The 20,713-nt window shown below is 43.9% G+C and overlaps 1 protein-coding gene across 6 annotated transcripts in view; it reads right to left on the bottom strand.

Moving 5' to 3' along the window:
- Window positions 1-20,713, bottom strand: part of cacna1g (calcium channel, voltage-dependent, T type, alpha 1G subunit) — a 203,109-nt gene that overhangs the window by 108,759 nt on the left and 73,637 nt on the right. For all 6 annotated transcript variants that reach the window (XM_045710400.1, XM_045710399.1, XM_045710395.1 and 3 more), the window contains exons 10-12: window positions 20,508-20,693; window positions 16,227-16,341; window positions 14,698-14,853 (exon numbers count right to left, since the gene is read on the bottom strand). In XM_045710400.1, the coding sequence (XP_045566356.1) occupies window positions 14,698-14,853; window positions 16,227-16,341; window positions 20,508-20,693 (457 nt within the window). The remainder of the gene's footprint in view (window positions 1-14,697; window positions 14,854-16,226; window positions 16,342-20,507; window positions 20,694-20,713) is intronic.

The following is a 20,713-nucleotide window of genomic DNA, read 5'->3' as shown; positions in this document are numbered from 1 at the left end:
GAAATACATACACTCACACATATACAAACACACACACACACACACACACACACACACACACACACACACACACGCATCTCAAATAAAAATCGAATAACATTTTATTTGTCACATGCTTCGTAAACAACAGGTGTAGACTAACAGTGAAATGCTAACTTAACGGGCCCTTCCCAACAATGCAGGAATGAAAAATAGAAAAATAATAGAAAGATAATAACACAAGGAATGAGTAACTTGGCTATATACTGTACACAGGGTACCAGTACCGAGTCGATATGCAGGAGTACGAGGTCATTGAGGTATATATGTACATATGGGTAGGGTAAAGTGACTAGGCAACAGGATAGATAATAAACAGTAACAGCAGCTAATGTGATGAGTCAAAAGAGTTAATGCAAAAAGGGTCAATACAGATAGTCCAGGTAGTTATTTGTTAACTATTTAACTAACTATTTAGCAGTCTTATGGCTTGGGGGTAGAAGATGTTCAGGGTCCTGTTCCAGACTTGGTGCATTGGTACCACTTGCCGTGCGGTAGCAGAGAAAACAGTCTATGACTTTGGTGGATGGAGTCTTTGGCAAATTTTAGGACCTTCCTCTGACACAGTCTAGTATAGAGGTCCTCAATGGCAGGGACCTCAGCTCCAATGATGTACTGGGCTGTACGCAATACCCTCTGTAGCGCTTTGCCATCGGATACCAAGCAGTGATGCAGCCAATCAAGATGCTCTCAAATTGTATACCTTTTTCAGGATCTGAGAGCCCATGACAAATCTGTTCAGCCTCCTGAGGGGGAAGAGGCACTTTCGTGCCTTCTTCACGACTGTGTTGGTGTGTGTGGACCATGATAGATCCTTAGTGGTGTGGACACCAGGACCTTGAAGCTCTCGACCCGCTCCACTACAGCCCCGTCGGTGTGGATGGGGGCGTGCCTTGGCCCTCCGTTTCCTGTAGTCCACTATCAGCTCTTTTGTCTCGCTGACGTTGAGGGAGAAGTTGTTGTGCTGGCACCACACTGCCAGGACTCTGACCTCCCTATAGACTGTCTCATCATTGTCGGTGATCAGGCCTACCACCGGTGTGTCGTCAGCTAACTTAATGATGGTGTTGGAGTCGTGCGTGGCCACACAGTCGTAGGTAAACAGGGAGTACAGGAGGGGACTAAGCACGCACCCTTGAGGGGCCCCCGTGTTAAGGGACAACGTGGCAGATGTGTTGTTGCCTACCCTCATCCCCTGGGGGCAGTCCAGGATCCAGTTGCAAACGGAGTGATGAGTTTGGAGGGCACTATGATGTTGAACGCTGAGCTGTAGTCAATGAACAACATTCTCATGTTGGTGTTCCTCTTACCTAGGTCTAAGCACATACACACAGACACCGACACACACACACACACAGTCAGACAACGTCACAAGGACCGCCCCTTGGATCAAATTGTATTTTTGCAAATTGCATCTCCAAATTGACTGTCCAAATTGTATATCTCACAACTCATATCTGGTATCTAGGGCACCAGCAGCATTACAGATGATGCCATAATATTAGTGATATTATAGTGACAGATTGTCTGTTTCAGACTGTTTCCTCTGATAGACCAAAAAGAAGTGGAGCGGTACAGAGACTGTACACGGAGAGCGTGATCACTCTGTGAAGATAAACAGTGCTATTTATACCAGTCAAGGATGGGTATGTCTGGTTCTCCCCATGCCCATCTAGGCTCCGTAAACACATGCATTCCACAGAGCTTCAGTGTGGTCTGATACACACACACACACAAACGGGAGAGACACACACACAGGCGAGCACAGAGACACACAGGCAGGCGCGCACACAAACACACACACACACACACACACACACACACACACACACACACACACACACACACACACACACACACACACACACACACACTAGCAAGGAAGGACATATACACTAGCACACACACACACACATACACCCTTCAGTGTGGTCTAATACAAAATACAAATCATCCACCCAGTGAGAGTTTGTCAGAGCGGCAGAACTGTTTGTTCCCTGTTTTGTTCCGTCTTCGTCCTTTGTCTTTCTCTCTCTCTCTATTTCATGCACGATCCCAACCTGCAATATTCTATAAATGTTATGCATTTTTTTGTATTTCTCTCTCTCTCCACCATTCTCTTTTCTCTCGCCCTTTTTATGTCTCTCTCCATCTCTATATCTCTATGACCAGTATCCAGTCTAAAGCAGGTACATTCATTACAGTAGTTATTAAGATGCACGGTGAGTGAATAAACTGAGAATGGAAGTGCCTAAAGAACCCAAATCTCCATTTCGCTCATCAAAGCTCACAAATTACTTTCTTCATCTCTAGGTGTGTGTGTGTGTGTGTGTGTGTGTGTGTGTGTGTGTGTGTGTGTGTGTGTGTGTGTGTTTATGCGGGTGTGTATGCGTGTGTGTATGCGTGTGTGTGTATGCATTGGTGTGTGCGTGCGTCCGTGTGTATGTGTGTGTGTATGCTTGCATCCGTGCATGTGCATGTGTGTGCATGCGTATGCACGCGTGTGAGTGTGTCAACCTTGCATGTGTGTGTGTGTGTGTGTGTGTGTGTGTGCGTGTGTGTGTGAACCTGTCAGACCTGATTTCCAGACCGTCTAGGAGAGAGAGTCGGTAATAAACTAGCCAGCCAATCAGCCTTAGGCCTACACTTGCGGATGCGAAGGCCGCAAAACTAATCATTTCTCTACTTGTGATTTCCATACTCATCTGCCTGGGGATTTTCCAGCTAAACCCCTAAACCTCTGACTCAGAGAGAGGATAGGACTTATAATAACAGGGTGAAAACAGTGCTGACCATTCAGACAAAGGATAGATAGAGGATCTAGCTGCAATGTCTCCCATTGGTTTTAAATGAGCGGGTTAATGCTTGTTGTTTAACTGTTCATTCCTCTGAGGAAGGTCTTCAGCAGGATCTGAGTAACATGTGAATAAGAGAATAGGTTATGTACAGTAGAAACCAATGGGAGCATTGCATCATCTACTAAAAACACACCATAAAGTAATCACAGAATGAATCCACAGCACACACAGCTAAAAACCACAACAGGGAAACAGTGAACGAGGTCTCAAATACAACAAACATAGCAGCTCAGAAGTTAACACAGATTCTATCAATTGGCCTGACTTGCCTAGTTAAATAAAGGTTCAATTAAAAAAACTGCCTCAGTGAACAACAAACATAAAACAGCTGTGATTGGACAAGCTCAGCAGAGCCTCAGCACAAAGCATTGTGGATATCCAGACTCCACACTTCCCGTATTCATTTGCAATTGAGTAGGCCAGAGAGGAAGGGAAGGGTGGAGAGGGGTAGGGGGAAGGGCTACTTGGTGGTTTGGGCTGATAGTAAACTTCTTTCAAGTCATGGTGGGCACACAAAGCATTGTGGAGATCCAGTCACCCCCCACCCCTCATCCTTGATGGAGTGAGGGATGGGGAGGAAGGGCAGGTATAGCTTATTTTCTCTTGCGTGACGGAGTTAGGCACGCAGTGCCTGGGTGTGTGTGGTACTCTGCATATTTGTGTATGAGATATTCATTGTGTGTGTGGTACTCACGGCGGGCCCAGCACTAGGCCAGGGGCCCATCTGAGTCTCCTGGACCCCTGAGACCACTGTAGAGAGAGGGACAGCCCAGTAGGGCCTGTATGGAAGGGGCCCTAGACAGGGCTGCCTATGTGGGTGTAGCCAGGACCACAGCCGGGGCCTTGCTCGGTACCATGTCCATGACCAAGGGACCAACCTGACTCCCATATCTCCTTTCTGGGGCAGAGGAACGAGGTTGAACCGTAAGGTGACTGTCTGACACATAGTGTTTAACCGTTAGGTGACCATTTGAGATACATTGTAAGGTTCAACCCTAAGCTGCCTATCCTTAAGCTAACAAGCCAATTTACCTGGGGCAGAGTGAGAGATGCGCCTCATTTCAGATGACTGGTCACTAATGGGTCTCAGGCCTTATTGTTTAGAGCTGGTTGCTGCCTCTGTATTGTTCTGAGTTGGCAGTGAGTCTGATACTCTGAGTTTTTGCAGCCCAGGCCCAAGTGTTAAATATGACTGTTTGAATCAGATTAAGTTCTGCTCTGCTATTGATCTGTCTCTCACAGGAGTAGCCATATTTACGGGCTAATAGTCATTCTGCTGCTGATAATCATTCTGCTGTTCACAGCCTTTAAAACCACCAGCTGGACACATTAAAACTCTGGACTTTTACGGATGAGCACAAGTCCGGAACAGAATGCACTGATCTACAAATGAATGAATGAACGAATAAATGCATGAATAATAGATGTATTGAATTGACCGAGCGAAGTTGTGGCCCTTTGGTTGATTTGATCATCCTTGAACAATTCATTTCACATACTGTAGGCAACTAGGGATAGCAGTGCTCTTCCACTCCTTATCAATAGCTGCTCCAAGGGTGGCATTTTATTTGAAAACAACAAAGTCAGAAGAAGGAACAAGGAGCGGGAACAGTATTCCATGGGGAGTAGTTCAGCAGCACAGAAATAGAAGACGGGCATAAAATGGCTTGTTTACAAATGGGCAGGCCAATTTAGGCAGGCGCTAGGGAGAGGGTGTGAGGGAGGGAGGGAGGGAGGGATGGGCTAGAGCAGGCCTGCTGATAATAAGACCTGATAGAAAATAATAGACAGGTTCTCAAAAGAGAATCTCAATTAAGCCACTCTAAAGGTGTGAATGGAGAAATGTGTGAGTGTGCTTTGGAGGGGGAAGTGTGTATGTGGGAGTGTTGATGGAACTTCCCTTGACAAGGCCTCTAATAGTCTCTAGCACTGTCTCCAGACACAGCGGCTTCTCTGGCCACAGGTGCAGATGTGACAACCAGGTTTCGATTGGCTGCCTGCATGACTCGAGACTGTGTTAGCCCAATGCGCTAAAGCCTAAGCTTTAGCTCTGGTTGCTAACACAAGTCGTCATGTTCACCGAACCACCTCCATTACACATAAACAGATACAAATACAGGAACTGCACAGGACAGGGAGGCACGTCCACACAGTGACAGGTTAGCTGCAGGGTTAACTATTACAGACCAAACAGAGCAGACTCTCCTCAAACTCCCAATCCCAGGGTTAGCTATATCCTCTTTATTAGCCTTCGTAAAATGTTGTCCCGTTGGTTCTAACTGACTGAACTGAAGCTTCTCCTCAGTCTTAACCCACCTCCTCTCTCCTCTAGCCAGATAAAACAGAGAGACTTAACACAGAGCGCTCTTTAGGGACGTTTCTACTGCACCACTGTAGCTTTAGCCTGGCTACTTTTGGCAGGTTTCTAGTGGGCTTGTTTGTTTGCACCCCGAGGCTAAAGGAAGGAACCAGTGGACCTGAAGAGAGAGAGATGTCTGAGAGGACTCTGCTTTCCGACAGAAAAACAACCAACTACCGAACAACCGCCTGATACTACAGTTAAGACGGTGAACACACACACACACACTGAACACACACACTGTCAACCTGGTTAGTCTCAACAGCCGTGGCATCGTGCAGAGGGGTGGTGGAGGGTAGAGAGACAGGGGGAGCCTGAGTGGGAGAGAGAGAGAGGGAGGGTGAGAGAGAGGGAGGAGGTGGGAGCACATTGCAGTACAGTACATACCCCTGACCCTATAGGCAGTTGAATAACGCTCAACTGGACATGCAAGTCCTCTGTCGTAGGCACTTCCTAAAGTGGAAGTGTGTGATGTTTTACCGCAGGAAGAGAGGGAAGCAGAGAGGGATAGAGAGAGAGAGAAAGGAAAGGAAAGGGTGAGAGAGAGGGACATAGAAAGAGAGATATAAAGAGAGAGAGAGAAAGAACGAGTAAAAGGGCGAGAGAAAGGTAGGAAGATAAGAAAGGAGAGGCATCGCAGCAGCAAACAAAGCAGAAAGAGAATTAGGTTGATCAGGTAGATATATAATGTATATATTCTGCTACATGCTAAAGAGACACAGACACAGTAGAGAAGAGAAATCCCATCAGTATACTCTGTATACACTGTAGCGACGCTCAAACTCCAATCATAGCAGAATGCAGTTGAGTAGCAATAACACACAGGAAAACTGAGCTCAGCTCAATGCCATAGCATATGTTCTTGTGTGCAATTATACTCATTTTAGCCATGAGTTATACAGTAAGTCATTCAGTCACTTATGAGTCATAAGTGGAGGGTACACAGCACAGCACAGCACACTGTAACAGAGCCTACAGCTGTGAAGCTAACAGAGCCCTCCCCCATGTCATCATGTCCAGCCATTTGTGGGGACAGGGAGCGACGAGGCGTGTGTGTATGTGTGTATGAGTGTCTGTGTATGTGTACCAGGACATGACTTCAGAACATAACATCTCTCATCCCAACTCACGTCATTCACCCGATCGTTACCTAGCAACCCTGACGCACTGCAAAGTTCGGCCAACTAAAAATAAACTCTGTGTTTGCAGAAAAGGATGTAAGAAAAAAAGTGAATGAATTTAAGCAAACAGCTTTTGAATGAACTGAGAAAAGGAGAGGAAGACAAGGAGAGGAGGAGAGGAAGAGAAGGAGAGGAAGTGAAGAGGTGGGGAAGTCGAGGCTAATGCTGCAGCTTAACAGTTTTGGACATCAGGCCTCGGGATTGGGGAGACAGTGTGTGTTAGTGTGTGTGTTGTAACGTGGAGTCTACACTGATGAGCTGATAATACATATCATCCTAGATCTGTTCCAGGTCTCTGTTTAGGGCCAGAATCCAATTTGCTCAGTTGATTCTTTCCAGTGTGTCAACTAGTTCTCTTTTTGTTTTCTCGTCATTTGGTTGGGTCTAAATGTGTTTCTGTCCTGGGACTCTGTAGGGTCTGTTTGTGTCTTTGAACAGAGCCCCAGAACCAGCTGGCTGAGGGGAGTCTTTTCTAGGTTAATCTCTCTGTAGGTGAGGGCTTTCTGGTGGAAAGTGTGGGCATCGCTTCCTTTTATGTGGTTGTAGAATTGAACAGCTCTTTTCTGGATGTTGATAACTAGCGGATATAGTCTTAATTCTACCCTGCATGCATTGTTTGGGGTTTTACTTGTACACAAGGTATATTTTAGCAGAATTCTGAATGCAGTCTCAATTTGGTGTTTGACACATTTTGTGAATTATTGGTTGGTGAGTGGACCCCAGACCTCACAACCATAGAGGGCAATGGGTTCGATAACTGATTGAAGTATTTTTAGCCAGATCCTAATTGGGATGTTGAGTTTTATGTTCCTTTTGATGGCATAGAAGGCCCTTCTTGCCTTGTCTCGTAGGTCGTTCACAGCCTTGTGGAAGTTATCTGTGGTGTTGATGTTTAAGCCAAGGTAGGTGTAATTCTTTGTGTGCTCTAGGGCAATAGTGCCTACATAGAATTTGTATTTGTTGTCTTGGCAACTGGATCTTTTTTGGAAAATCATTATTTTTGTTTTAGTGAGATTTACTGTCAGGGCCCAAGTCTGAAATATTCTGTGCAGAAGATCTAGGTGCTGTTGTAGGCCCTCCTTGGTTGAGGACAGAAGCACCAGATCATCTGGAAACAGTAGACATTTGATTTATTAGTCCAGTAGGGTGAGGCTGGGTGCTACATACTGTTCTAGTGCCCTCACCAAAGCATTGATATATATTTTGAAGAGGGTGGGGCTCAAGCTGCTTAAGAGGGTGGGGCTCCCTGTCTCCCCCCACAGCCCTGAGGAAAGAAATCTGTGTGTTTATTGCCAAGTTTTACCACACACTTGTGGTTTGGGTACATGGATTTTAAAATGTTGTATGTTTTTCCCCAACACCACTTTCCATCCAGTTGTATAGCAGACCCTCATGCCAAATTGAGTCAAAAGCGTTTTTGAAATCAACAAAGCATGAGAAGACTTTGCTTTTGCTTTGTTTTGTTTGTTTATCAATAACGGTGTGCAGGGTGTATACGTGGTCTATCATACGGTATTTTGGGAAGAAGTAATTTTGACATTTGCTCAGGACATTATTTTCATTGAGGAAATATTAGAGTGCTGTTGATGATAATGCAGAGGACTTTTTCAGAGATTGCTGCTGACGCATATTCTACGGTAATTATCAGGCTTTAGATCCAAATATTAGGGAAGATGCCAGAGCTGAGGATAATTTTGAAGAGTTTAAGAATAGCCAATGTGTGGTATATACATTTTATCATTTTCTTTAGTATACCATCAACACCACAGGCATTTTTTGGTTGGATGGTTTGTATTTAGTCCTGTAGCTCACCCAAGGTAATTGGATAATCCAGTGGGTTCTGGTACTCTTTAATAGCTGATTTTAAGATTCTAAGCTCTTGTTTATTTATATATATGGCCGAAAAAGTTAGAGAAGTGGTTTATCCACACATCTCCATTTTGGATAGATACAGTGAGGGGAAAAAAGTATTTGGTCCCATGCTGATTTTGTACGTTTGTCCACAGACAAAGAAATGATCAGTCGATAATTTTAATGGTAGGTTTATTTTAACAGTGAGAGACAGAATAACAACAAAAAAATCCAGAAAAACGCTTGTCAAAAATGTTATAAATTGATTTGCATTTTAATGAGGGAAATAAGTATTTGACCCATCTGCAAAACATGACTTAGTACTTGGTGGCAAAACCCTTGTTGGCAATCACAGAGGTCAGACGTTTCTTGTAGTTGGCCACCAGGTTTGCACACATCTCAGGAGGGATTTTGTCCCCCTCCTCTTTGCAGATCTTCTCCAAGTCATTAAGGTTTCGAGGCTGACGTTTGGCAACTCGAACCTTCGGCTCACTCCACAGATTTTCTATGGGATTAAGGTCTGGAGACTGGCTAGGCCACTCCAGGACCTTAATGTGTTTCTTCTTGAGCCACTCCTTTGTTGCCTTGGCCATGTGTTTTGGGTCATTGTCATAATGGAATACCCATTTTCAATGCCCTGGCTGAGGGAAGGAGGTTCTCACCCAAGATTTGACGGTACATGGCCCCGTCCATCGTCCCTTTGACGCGGTGAAGTTGTCCTGTCCCCTTAGCAGAAAAACACCCCCAAAGCATAATGTTTCCACTTCCATGTTTGATGGTGGGGATGGTGTTCTTGGGGTCATAGGCAGCATTCCTCCTCCTCCAAACACGGTGAGTTGAGTTGATGCCAAAGAGCTCCATTTTGGTCTCATCTGATCACAACACTTTCACCCAGTTGTCCTCTGAATCATTCAGATGTTCATTGGCAAACTTCAGACGGGCATGTATATGTGCTTTCTTGAGCAGGGGGACCTTGCGGGCGCTGCAGGATTTCAGTCCTTCATGGCGTAGTGTGTTACCAATTGTTTTCTTGGTTACTATGGTCCCAGCTGCCTTGAGATCATTGACAAGATCCTCCCGTGTAGTTCTGGGCTGATTCCTCACCATTCTCATGATCATTACAACTCCACGAGGCATGGAACCCCAGGCCAAGGGAGATTGACAGTTCTTTTGTGTTTCTTCCATTTGCGAATAATCGCACCAACTGTTGTCACCTTCTCACCAAGCTGCTTGGCGATGGTCTTGTAGCTCATTCCAGCCTTGTGTAGGTCTACAATCTGGGAGCCAGAAATCTTTCTGATTGAGAGGGGGTCAAATACTTATTTCCCTCATTAAAATGCAAATCAATTTATAACATTTTTGACATGCGTTTTTCTGGATTTTTTGTTGTTATTCTGTCTCTCATTGTTCAAAATAAACCTACCATTAACATTATAGACTGATCATTTCTTTGTCAGTGGGCAAACGTACACAATCAGCAGGGGATCAAATACTTTTTTCCCCTCACTGTAACTCTTGGTGTTGTTGTTTGTTTAGTCTGTTCCAATTTTCCCAGAAGTGATTTGATTCTATGAATTCTTCAATCACAATAAGCTGAGGATCATGTCTCTGTCAATTCGGAGTCTGACAGTGAGTTGGAAGAAGAGGATGCGATTTACCCTCAGCCAGCCCCAGGACCAGCCCGTCAGCAACCAGCTGAGCAGCCTGCATGAGGAGCTCATCAGCAGCCTGCATGTGGAGAAATATGATGTACTTTTTTTTTTTTTTTCTTGCCGCATGGCTGCCAATGTGATAAGGATGCAAGCAGGGCTGATGCGGATGGTGGTTACTCATGTGCAGATTATAAAGTCTTCTTTTGAACTGTTCATCCCAGACACCATCCAGAAAATCATTCTGGACTGCACTAATTTGGAAGGAAGGCATGTTTTTGGAGAGAGATGGAAGGAGATCTACCAAACTCATTTACATGCATACTTTGGGGTTCTTATCCTTGCTGGTGTTTCAGATCCAATGGGGAATCCACAGAATCCCTGTGGGATGCAGAATCAGGCAGAGAACCTTTCTGCGCAACAATGTCTCTGGAAAACTTCCACACTATTCCCAGGATTATCCTCTTCGATAACCGAGACACCAGACCAGCTCTGCGGCAGAGAGACAAGCTAGCTGCAATCAGGTCAGTGTGGGACAAGTGGGTGGATCGCCTCGCCTTTCCCTCTTTTACAACCCTGGGCCAAACTTTACTGTTGATGAGCAACTGAAGGGGTTGCTGCCCCTTCAGACAGTACATACCGTCTAAACCCGCAAAATATGCAATCAAGATCTGGGCTGCCTGTGATGCTGCTTCATTTTATGCGTGGAACTTGCAAGTGTATACGGGGAAGCCAGATGGAGGAGCCCCTGAGAAGAACCAAGGGAAGCGGGTTGTCCTGGACATGACACGGGGACTCCGTGGCAACAACATCATATGCAATAACTTTTTTACTTTGCAAAAGCTGGGAAAGGACGATGGTAGGAACAGTACAAAAAAACAAGCCAGAGCTCCCACCTCAGCTGTTGAACACAGGCCTATCATTTCCTCTCAGTTTGTGTTCACGGCCGACACGTCCCTAGTGTCCTACGTGCCAAAGAAAGGCAAAAATGTGGTACTCTTAAGTACGCTGCATAGGGATGGGAGAATCTGTGGCCAAGAACATCAAAAAACAGAAATCATAATGGATTGCCACAAAAGGAGAGGTGGACAATTTAGACAAGCTGGTGACTGGCTACAGTTGCAAAAGAAGAACCCTACACTGGCCACTTGTGATATTCTTCAACATCTTGGAATTCTCGGCATACAACATGTTTGTCATCTGGATGGCGTTGAACCCAGATTGGAACAGAGGGGAGATCCAGAGGAGACGACTCTTTCTCGAAGAGCTGGGCAAGGCATTGGTTAAACCTCAAATCCAGAGGAGGCAACATATCCCAAGGACCCCAGCTTCTGCAGCCATCATGAGGAGGGTTCAGGAGGAGGATGCTGGTGCCCCATCCACCTGTCCCACAGAACCAACAACTCCAATACCGGAAGTAAGTGTGAGTGATGTTGTTGCATGTGTGTGTCCGACTCTCCTACCTTGGCTTGCTGTAACTAGATACAGATGAAGTCAGAAGTTTACATACACCTTAGCTAAATACATTTAAACTACGTTTTTCACAATTCCCTGTCTTAGGTCAGTTAGGATCACCACTTTATTTTAAGAATGTGAAATGTCAGAATAATAGTAGAGAGAACGATTTATTTAAGGTTTTATTTCTTTCATCACATTCCCAGTGGGTCAGAAGTTTACATACACTCAATTAGTAATCGGCAGCATTGCCTTTAAATTGATTAACTTTGGGTCAAACGTTTTGGGTAGCCTTCCACAAGCTTCCTACAATAAGTTGGGTGAATTTTGGCCCTTTCCTCCTGACAGAGCTGGTGTAACTGAGTCAGATTTGTAAGCCTCCTTGCTCGCACACGCTTTTTCAATTCTGCCCACAAATTGTTTGATAGGATGGAGGTAAGGGCTTTGTGATGGCCACTCCAATACCTTGACTTTGTTGTCCTTAAGCCATTTTGCCACAACTTTGGAAGTATGCTTGGGGTCATTGTCCATTTGGAAGACCCATTTGCGACCAAGCTTTAACTTCCTGACTCATGTCTTGAGATGTTGCTTCAATATATCCACATCATTTTCCCACCTCATGACGCCATCTATTTTCTGAAGTGCACCAGTCCCTCCTGCAGCAAAGCACCCCCACAACATGATGATGCCACCCCCGTGCTTCACGGTTGGGATGGTGTTCTTCAGCTTGCAAGCCTCCCCCTTTTTCCTCCAAACATAACAATGGTCATTATAGCCAAACAGTTCTATTTTTGTTTCATCAGACCAGAGGACATTTCTCCAAAAAGTACGATCTTTGTCCCCATGTGCAGTTGCAAACTGTAGTCTGGCTTTTTTATGGCAGTTTTGGAGCAGTGGCTTCTTCCTTGCTGAGCGGCCTTTCAGGTTATGTCGTTTTACTGTCTGTGGATATAGATACTTTTGTACCTGTTTCCTCCAGCATCTTCACAAGGTCCTTTGCTGTTGCTCTGGGATTGACTTGCACTTTTCGAACCAAAGTATGTTCATCTCATCTCTAGAAGACAGAACGCGTCTCCTTCCTGAGCGGTATGACGGCTGCGTGGTCCCATGGTGTTTATACTTGTGTACTATTGTTTGTACAGATGAATGTGGTACCTTCAGGCGTATGGAAATTGCTCACAAGGATGAACCAGACTTGTGGAAGTCTACAATTGTTTTTCTGAGGTCTTGGCTGATTTCTTTGATTGTCCCATGATGTCAAGCAAAGAGGCACTGAGTTTGAAGGTAGGCCTTGAAATACATCCACAGGTACACCTCCAATTTACTCAAATGATGTCAATTAGCCTATCAGAATCTTGTAAATCATTTTCTGGAATTTTCCAAGCTGTTTAAAGTCACAGTCAACTTAGTGTAAACTTATGTAAACTTATGACCCACTGGAATTGTGATACAGTGAATTATAAGTGAAATAATCTGTCTGTAAACAATTGTTGAAAAAATGACTTGTGTCATGCACAAAGTAATGTCCTAACCGACTTGCCAAAACTAGTTTGTTAACAAGAAATTTGTGGAGTGTTTGAATAACAAGTTTTAATGACTTCAACCGAAGTGTATGCAAACGTCTTACTTCAACTGTATGTGAGTGAGTGAGATGTTAGTAAAAGTCCTGAACTAAGTGTTTTTATCATTCTAGATTGCAGCCGGTAGCAACAAGAAGAAGCACTACGATGTGTGTGGACCCAAGACACATTACACATGCATCAAGTGCAAGAAATACATTTGCAACACACACACAGTAAAACTCTGTCCCTCATGTGGTGTGTAGACAGGCCTTAATTTGTGTTCAATGGGGCTCATTTATCATTTCCATAAAATACTGTATGTAAAATGTGTCCTTCCAGTTTGTTCAGTTCAAAGCAATAAACATCAATAGTGATGAAAACCTTGTTTCACTTATATTTGTTCAAGATAAACATTATTTATTTCACCTAAGTCTTGAGGTGAATAAATAGCGCTTTTATTGATAAATGTGATCTAGCAGTGGTAAATGGTAAATATTAACCATGTATGCTGTCTATATTGCTTGTAATTGATATAAGTCAACATCTAAGTATTACGTATTTTTACATAAATTGTTATGGCTGTATTGTTTTAAAAACCCAATAATGTTGTGGGTCCATCAGACCCTCGAACGTTGGTTGAATAACAAAAACATGAACACCACACAAGGGTTCAAAACAAGACTTGCATAGCATAAAAAGGCATGGTAACTTTTCCAGCTACCTATTGTACTCCATAAATGATTCAGCTAAGAGCTGGGTTTATTCCATAGCCACAGTCGCTTCTCTCTGGCTATGAAGAATATCTTCCTAACTGACGCATTCCTAACTGAGCTGCATGATGCCTGATAAAGTAGATGTTGAACATAAATAACTGTGCTATTCTGGACACAATGACTACTAGATAACAGACCTAGAAACCAGACTGTTGTAACGACTAATAACTAGAAAGCAGACCAATTAATCTGTTTTTTTAAATATGAGTCTGTCTGCTTGTCTATCCTGTCTATCCTTATCTCCTCCCCTCTCCTCTTCTCCTCTACGCTGTGCTACCTTCTTTCAAAGAGCACAAGACATCAAAGCACAGGTGCTGTCACAATTCCCGAGAAAGAAAGAGAGAGATAATGAGAGAGGGACAGAGAGAGATGAATGAGCAAAAGAATGAGACGGAATGTTCAATTAAAACAAAGCAGAGGCCAAACAAGAATGATTTAGTCCTTTGACTCTCTTTGTCGAGACAACCGTTAAAGTCGATGTCTAGCAGGGCTGCTCTGAACACATTCTTATAGCAGAGATGAAACCTATGCTATCTAACTCTCAACAAAAACATACATTCATCCTTAATCTCTGTCTTTCCTGTCTCTCTATCTCTCTCTGTTTTCCTGATGATGGTTGATGTCACTTCAAGTAAAATGTGAATATCGTTAAATATGACAACTGTAATAATGAGAAAAGAGAGAGGGATGGAGGGATGGATGGGTGGAGAAAGGGTATAGCCTGTCTGCTGAAGAGATGTGTAAGAAAGGGGAGGAGGAGAGAACGGGAGGACATATTTTGGAGTAGAAAGAGTGACACAATTAGAGAATACAAAATAGATTTAGGGTGAGTGTCAAGGTGGAGGAATAAAAGATTTAAGATAATGTATATGAATACACTGACACAGATGAATGGGCCAAGCCCTCAGCCCACGTCTGTGTTCCCAGCTCGTTATGTGCCTGTGTGTGTTATTTTGTTTACTTAGTTTACCTCAGTCTGGAAGCCTTCGACCAAGATGGCCACCAGCAGGTTGAAGAGGACATAGTTCCCAAAGGTCATGAGGGCGATGAAGTAGAGAGCAGCCACAGGAGTGGTGGAAGCCATGCCATTATACAGCACCTTGTTCCAGTCCTCTTGAGTTAGGATCTGGAGGGAGGGAGAGATATAGAGAGTGGAGAGATGTAGAGAGTGGAGAGATGTAGAGAGTGGAGAGATGTAGAGAGTGGACAGATATAGAGAGTGGAGAGATGTAGAAAGTGGAGAGATGTAGAGAGTGGAGAGATGTAGAGAGATGTAGAGAGATGTGGAGAGATGTAGAGAGAGAGAGATGTGGAGAGATGTGGAGAGATGTAGAGAGAGAGATGTGGAGAGATGTGGAGAGATGTAGAAAATGGAGAGATGTAGAGAGTGGAGAGATGTAGAGAGTGGAGAGATGTGGAGAGATGTAGAAAGGGAGAGATGTAGAGAGTGGAGAGATGTAGAGAGATGTAGAGAGTGGAGAGATGTAAAGAGATGTACAGCGATATAGAGAGTGGAGAGATGTGGAAAGATGTGGAGAGAGGAGAGATGTAGAGAGATGTAGAGAGATGTGGAGAGATGTAGAGAGAGAGAGATGTGGAGAGATGTGGAGAGATGTAGAGAGAGAGAGATGTGGAGAGATGTAGAGAGAGAGAGATGTGGAAAGATGTAGAGAGATGTAGAGAGATGTAGAGAGATGTAGAGAGTGGAGAGATGTGGAGAGATGTAGAGAGATGTAGAGAGATGTAGAGAGATGTGGAGAGATGTAGAGAGAAAGAGATGTGGAGAGATGTAGAGAGAGAGAGATGTGGAGAGATGTAGAGATGTGGAGAGATGTAGAGAGATGTAGAGAGATGTAGAGAGATATAGAGAGTCGAGAGATGTGGAGAGATGTGGAGAGATGTAGAGAGATGTAGAGAGATGTGGAGAGATGTAGAGAGAGAGATGTGGAGAGATGTAGAGAGATGTGGAGAGATGGAGAGAGAGATGTGGAGAGATAGAGAGAGATATGGAGAGATGTAGAGAGAGAGAGATGTAGAGAGATGTGGAGAGATGTAGAGAGAGAGATGTGGAGAGATGTAGAGAGATGTGGAGAGATGTAGAGAGATGTGGAGAGATGTAGAGAGAGAGAGATGTGGAGAGATGTAGAGAGATGTGGAGAGATGTAGAGAGATGTGGAGAGATGTGGAGAGATGTGGAGAGATGTAGAGAGATGTAGAGAGATGTGGAGAGATGTAGAGAGATGTGGAGAGATGTAGAGAGATGTGGAGAGATGTAGAGAGAGAGAGATGTGGAGAGATAAGAAAGGAGGAATCGAGGAAATAGAGAGCAGCTGTCCTTTTTTCACATTAATTTGATGTGTAGTTGGACCTACACAACAGATTCCCCATATGGACTCATCTTGATAGTCGGCCAAGTTTGGAAACGTCTGTCAGACTTTGATTTTGGAGTGAAAGAGGGAGAGAGGGAGGGAGAGTGATAGAGCGGTAGAGAGATCTCACCTGAAACACAGTGACGATGGCCCAGAGCAGAGAATCAAAGTTCTTCCTGTCTGGTAGAGTGTCTCCATCTCTCTCTGATCCAAACTTACAGCCAAACAGATGCATGCCCAGGATACTGACGGAGAGATAAGGAGCGGGATGATAGAGGAAGAGAGAGGGAAGGATGGAGAGGTAGAGAGGAGAGAGAAAGAGAGAGAGAGCGGTCACCAAAGGAAGTCATGGCATGAGAAAATAAGATAGATAGATTCAGCCTCCCACTGTTTCAGTCTGCTGTTGTTCTCTTGTTGTGTAATTATGAATAGCAAAGAACTGAACCCATGGGATATGTGTGTGTACTCTCTATGTTATTCTGACTAGACAGCAATGCGGCTAGTTCGTGGGTGTAGAGGGATCAGTGACTATGCCTCTAGTCTGTGAACTTGGCTCCTCTTCACTCAAACACTCAGTGGGTGTTTGTCTAAGCACACTGTTCTAGTCAAACTACTGTGTGTGTGTGTGTGTGTGTGTGTGTGTGTGTGTGTGTGTGTGTGTGTGTGTGTGTGTGTGTGTGTGTGTGTGTGCGAGCGTGTGTGTGTGTGTGTGTGTGTGTGTGTGTGTGTGCGAGCGTGTGTGTGTGTGTGTGTGTATGTGTGCGAGCGTGTGTGTATGTGTGTGTGTGTATGTGTGCGAGCGAGCGTGTGTGTATGTGTGTGTGTGTATGTGTGCGAGCGTGTGTGTAGGCTGTATAGAACTTATACATAGATTTCATTTTGCTGAGCTTGCCAGTGGCTAAACAGGATGCACGAGGGATGCTGATAAAAAGAGGGAATCTCCACTCGTTTGTGTCATTGTATCCTCTCGTTCTCATTCCTCCTGGCATATGTATCTTTTGTTTGTTTATTCCCCGCCAGATTTCTGACGAAGTGGAGCACTCTTTACCTCTCTGTCTTCCTCTTCCCTTTCTCTCGATCTACCTATCTAGCACCCTAAATTTTTCTCTTTATCCATCCATCCCGCACCTTTTTTACTTGCCTGTATCACCTAGTGTCTTTCTACCTCCCCTCCACTTCCTTCTTTCCCTCCTCACTTTGAGACAATGACGATAAAGGTTGCCCCTCATTTCTATATAACCGTGTGTCAGCTTGTGTCTGACATACAGTGCCTTGCGAAAGTATTCGGCCCCCTTGAACTTTTCGACCTTTTGCCACATTTCAGGCTTCAAACATAAAGATATAAAACTGTAATTTTTTGTGAAGAATCAACAACAAGTGGGACACAATCATGAACTGGAATGACATTTATTGGATATTTCAAACTTTTTTAACAAATAAAAAACGGAAAAATTGGGCATGCAAAATTATTCAGCCCCCTTAAGTTAACCTGTTAGGGCTAGGGGGCAGTATTTACACCGCCGGATAAAAAACGTACCCGATTTAATCTGGTTACCACTCCTACCCAGTAACTAGAATATGCATATACGTATTACATATGGATAGAAAACACCCTAAAGTTTCTAAAACTGTTTGAATGGTGTCTGTGAGTATAACAGAACTCATTTGGCAGGCAAAAACCTGAGAAGGTTTCATGCAGGAAGTGGCCTGTCTGACAAGGTGTTGTTGTTCTTGCTTCTGTTTATTGAAGAGTCAGGATCTTAGCTGTAACGTGACATTTCCCACGGCTCCAATAGGCTCTCAGAGCCCGGGAAAAACCTGAACGATGACGAGGCAGCCTCAGGCTGAAACACATAATCGCCTTTGCCAAGTGGCCCATCAGAGGACAATGGAATTAGGCGCGTGCCCGATTCGACCCAGTGATATATTTTCCTTCGGCTGTTTATCTAATTGCAGATTCCCGGTCGGAATATTATCGCTTTTTTTACGAGAAAAATGGCATAAAAATTGATTTTAAACAGCGGTTGACATGCTTCGAAGTACGGTAACGAAATATTTAGAAATCTTTTGTCACGAAATGCGCCGTGCGCTCGACCGTTATTTACCATTGGGATAGTGTCTAGAACGCACGAACAAAACATCGCTGTTGGAACATAACTATGGATTATTTTGGACCAAACCTACATTTGTTATTGAAGTAGAAGTCCTGGGAGTGCATTCTGACGAAGAACAGGAAAGGTAAGACCATTTTTCTTATAGTAAATCTGATATTGGTGAGTGCTAAACCTGCTGGGTGTCTAAATATCTAGCCCTTTGATGCCGGGCTATGTACTTAGAATATTGCAAAATGTGCTTTCACCGAAAAGCTATTTTAAAATCGGACATATCGAGTGCATAGAGGAGTAATGTATCTATAATTCTTAAAATAATTGTTATGCTTTTTGTGAACGTTTATCGTGAGTAATTTAGTAAATTGTTAGTAAATTCGCCGGAAGTTTGCGGGGGGTATGCTAGTTCTGAACGTCACATGCTAATGTAAAAAGCTGTTTTTTGATATAAATATGAACTTGATTGAACAAAACATGCATGTATTGTATAACATAATGTCCTAGGTGTGTCATCTGATGAAGATCATCAAAGGTTAGTGCTGCATTTAGCTGTCTTCTGGGTTTTTGTGACATTATATGCTAGCTTGAAAAATGGGTGTCTGATTATTTCTGGCTTGGTACTCTGCTGACATAATCTAATGTTTTGCTTTCGTTGTAAAGCCTTTTTGAAATCGGACAGTGTGGTTAGATTAACGAGAGTCTTGTCTTTAAATAGCTGTAAAATAGTCATATGTTTGAGAAATTGAAGTAATAGGATTTTTAAGGTATTTGAGAATCGCGCCACAGGATTCAACTGGCTGTTACGTAGGTGGGACGAATTCGTCCCGCCTGCCCCATAGAGGTTAATACTTTGTAGCGCCACCTTTTGCTGCGATTACAGCTGTAAGTCGCTTGGGGTATGTCTCTATCAGTTTTGCACATCGAGAGACTGAAATTTTTGCCCATTCCTCCTTGCAAAACAGCTCGAGCTCAGTGAGGTTGGATGGAGAGCGTTTGTGAACAGCAGTTTTCAGTTCTTTCCACAGATTCTCGATTGGATTCAGGTCTGGACTTTGACTTGGCCATTCTAACACCTGGATATGTTTATTTGTGAACCATTCCATTGTAGATTTTGCTTAATGTTTTGGATCATTGTCTTGTTGGAAGACAAATCTCCATCCCAGTCTCAGGTCTTTTGCAGACTCCATCAGGTTTTCTTCCAGAATGGTCCTGTATTTGGCTCCATCCATCTTCCCATCAATTTTAACCATCTTCCCTGCCCCTGCTGAAGAAAAGCAGGCCCAAACCATGATGCTGCCACCACCATGTTTGACAGTGGGGATGGTGTGTGTTCAGGGTGATGAGCTGTGTTGCTTTTACACCAAACATAACGTTTTGCATTGTTGCCAAAAAGTTCGATTTTGGTTTCATCTGACCAGAGCACCTTCTTCCACATGTTTGGTGTGTATCCCAGGTGGCTAGTGGCAAACTTTAAACAACACTTTTTATGGATATCTTTAAGAAATGGCTTTCTTCTTGCCACTCTTCCATAAAGGCCAGATTTGTGCAGTATACGACTGATTGTTGTCCTATGGACAGAGTCTCCCACCTCAGCTGTAGATCTCTGCAGTTCATCCAGAGTGATCATGGGCCTCTTGGCTGCATCTCTGATCAGTCTTCTCCTTGTATGAGCTGAAAGTTTAGAGGGACGGCCGGGTCTTCGTAGATTTGCAGTGGTCTGATACTCCTTCCATTTCAATATTATCGCTTGCACAGTGCTCCTTGGGATGTTTAAAGCTTGGGAAATCTTTTTGTATCCAAATCCGGCTTTAAACTTCCCCACAACAGTATCTCGGACCTGCCTGGTGTGTTCCTTGTTCTTCATGATGCTCTCTGCGCTTTAAACGGACCTCTGAGACTATCACAGAGCAGGTGCATTTATACGGAGACTTGATTACACACAGGTGGATTCTATTTATCATCATTAGTCATTTAGGTCAACATTGGATCATTCAGAGATCCTCACTGAACTTCTGGAGAGAGTTTGCTGCACTGAAAGTAAAGGGGCTGAATAATTTTGCACGGCCAATTTTTCGGTTTTTTATTTGTTAAAAAAGTTTGAAATATCCAATAAATTTCGTTCCACTTCATAATTGTGTCCCACTTGTTGTTGATTCTTCACAAAAAATTACAGTTTTATATCTTTATGTTTGAAGCCTGAAATGTGGCAAAAGGTCGAAAAGTTCAAGGGGGCCGAATACTTTCGCAAGGCACTGTATGTGTCAAAATGACTTTTTTTTAACACATTTCGCAAAGGCCCATACCTGAAGATGAAAATGAAGAGCATGAGTAGCATACAGAAGGTGGCCACGTTGTCCATCGTCTTCATCAGCACCACCAGCTGTCTCTGTAGAGCGGGCATGAAGCGCACCAGCTTCAACACACGCATCAGCCTGAAGGTACGCAACACAGACAGACCACCGCCCTGCTGACCCACGATCTCCCATACACTGAGGAGAGATAGAGAACA

Source organism: Salmo salar, chromosome ssa28 (genome assembly GCF_905237065.1).
Source record: "Salmo salar chromosome ssa28, Ssal_v3.1, whole genome shotgun sequence".
Classification (NCBI taxonomy): Eukaryota; Metazoa; Chordata; class Actinopteri; order Salmoniformes; family Salmonidae; genus Salmo; species Salmo salar.
This window is presented reverse-complemented; position numbering and strand designations above follow the sequence as displayed.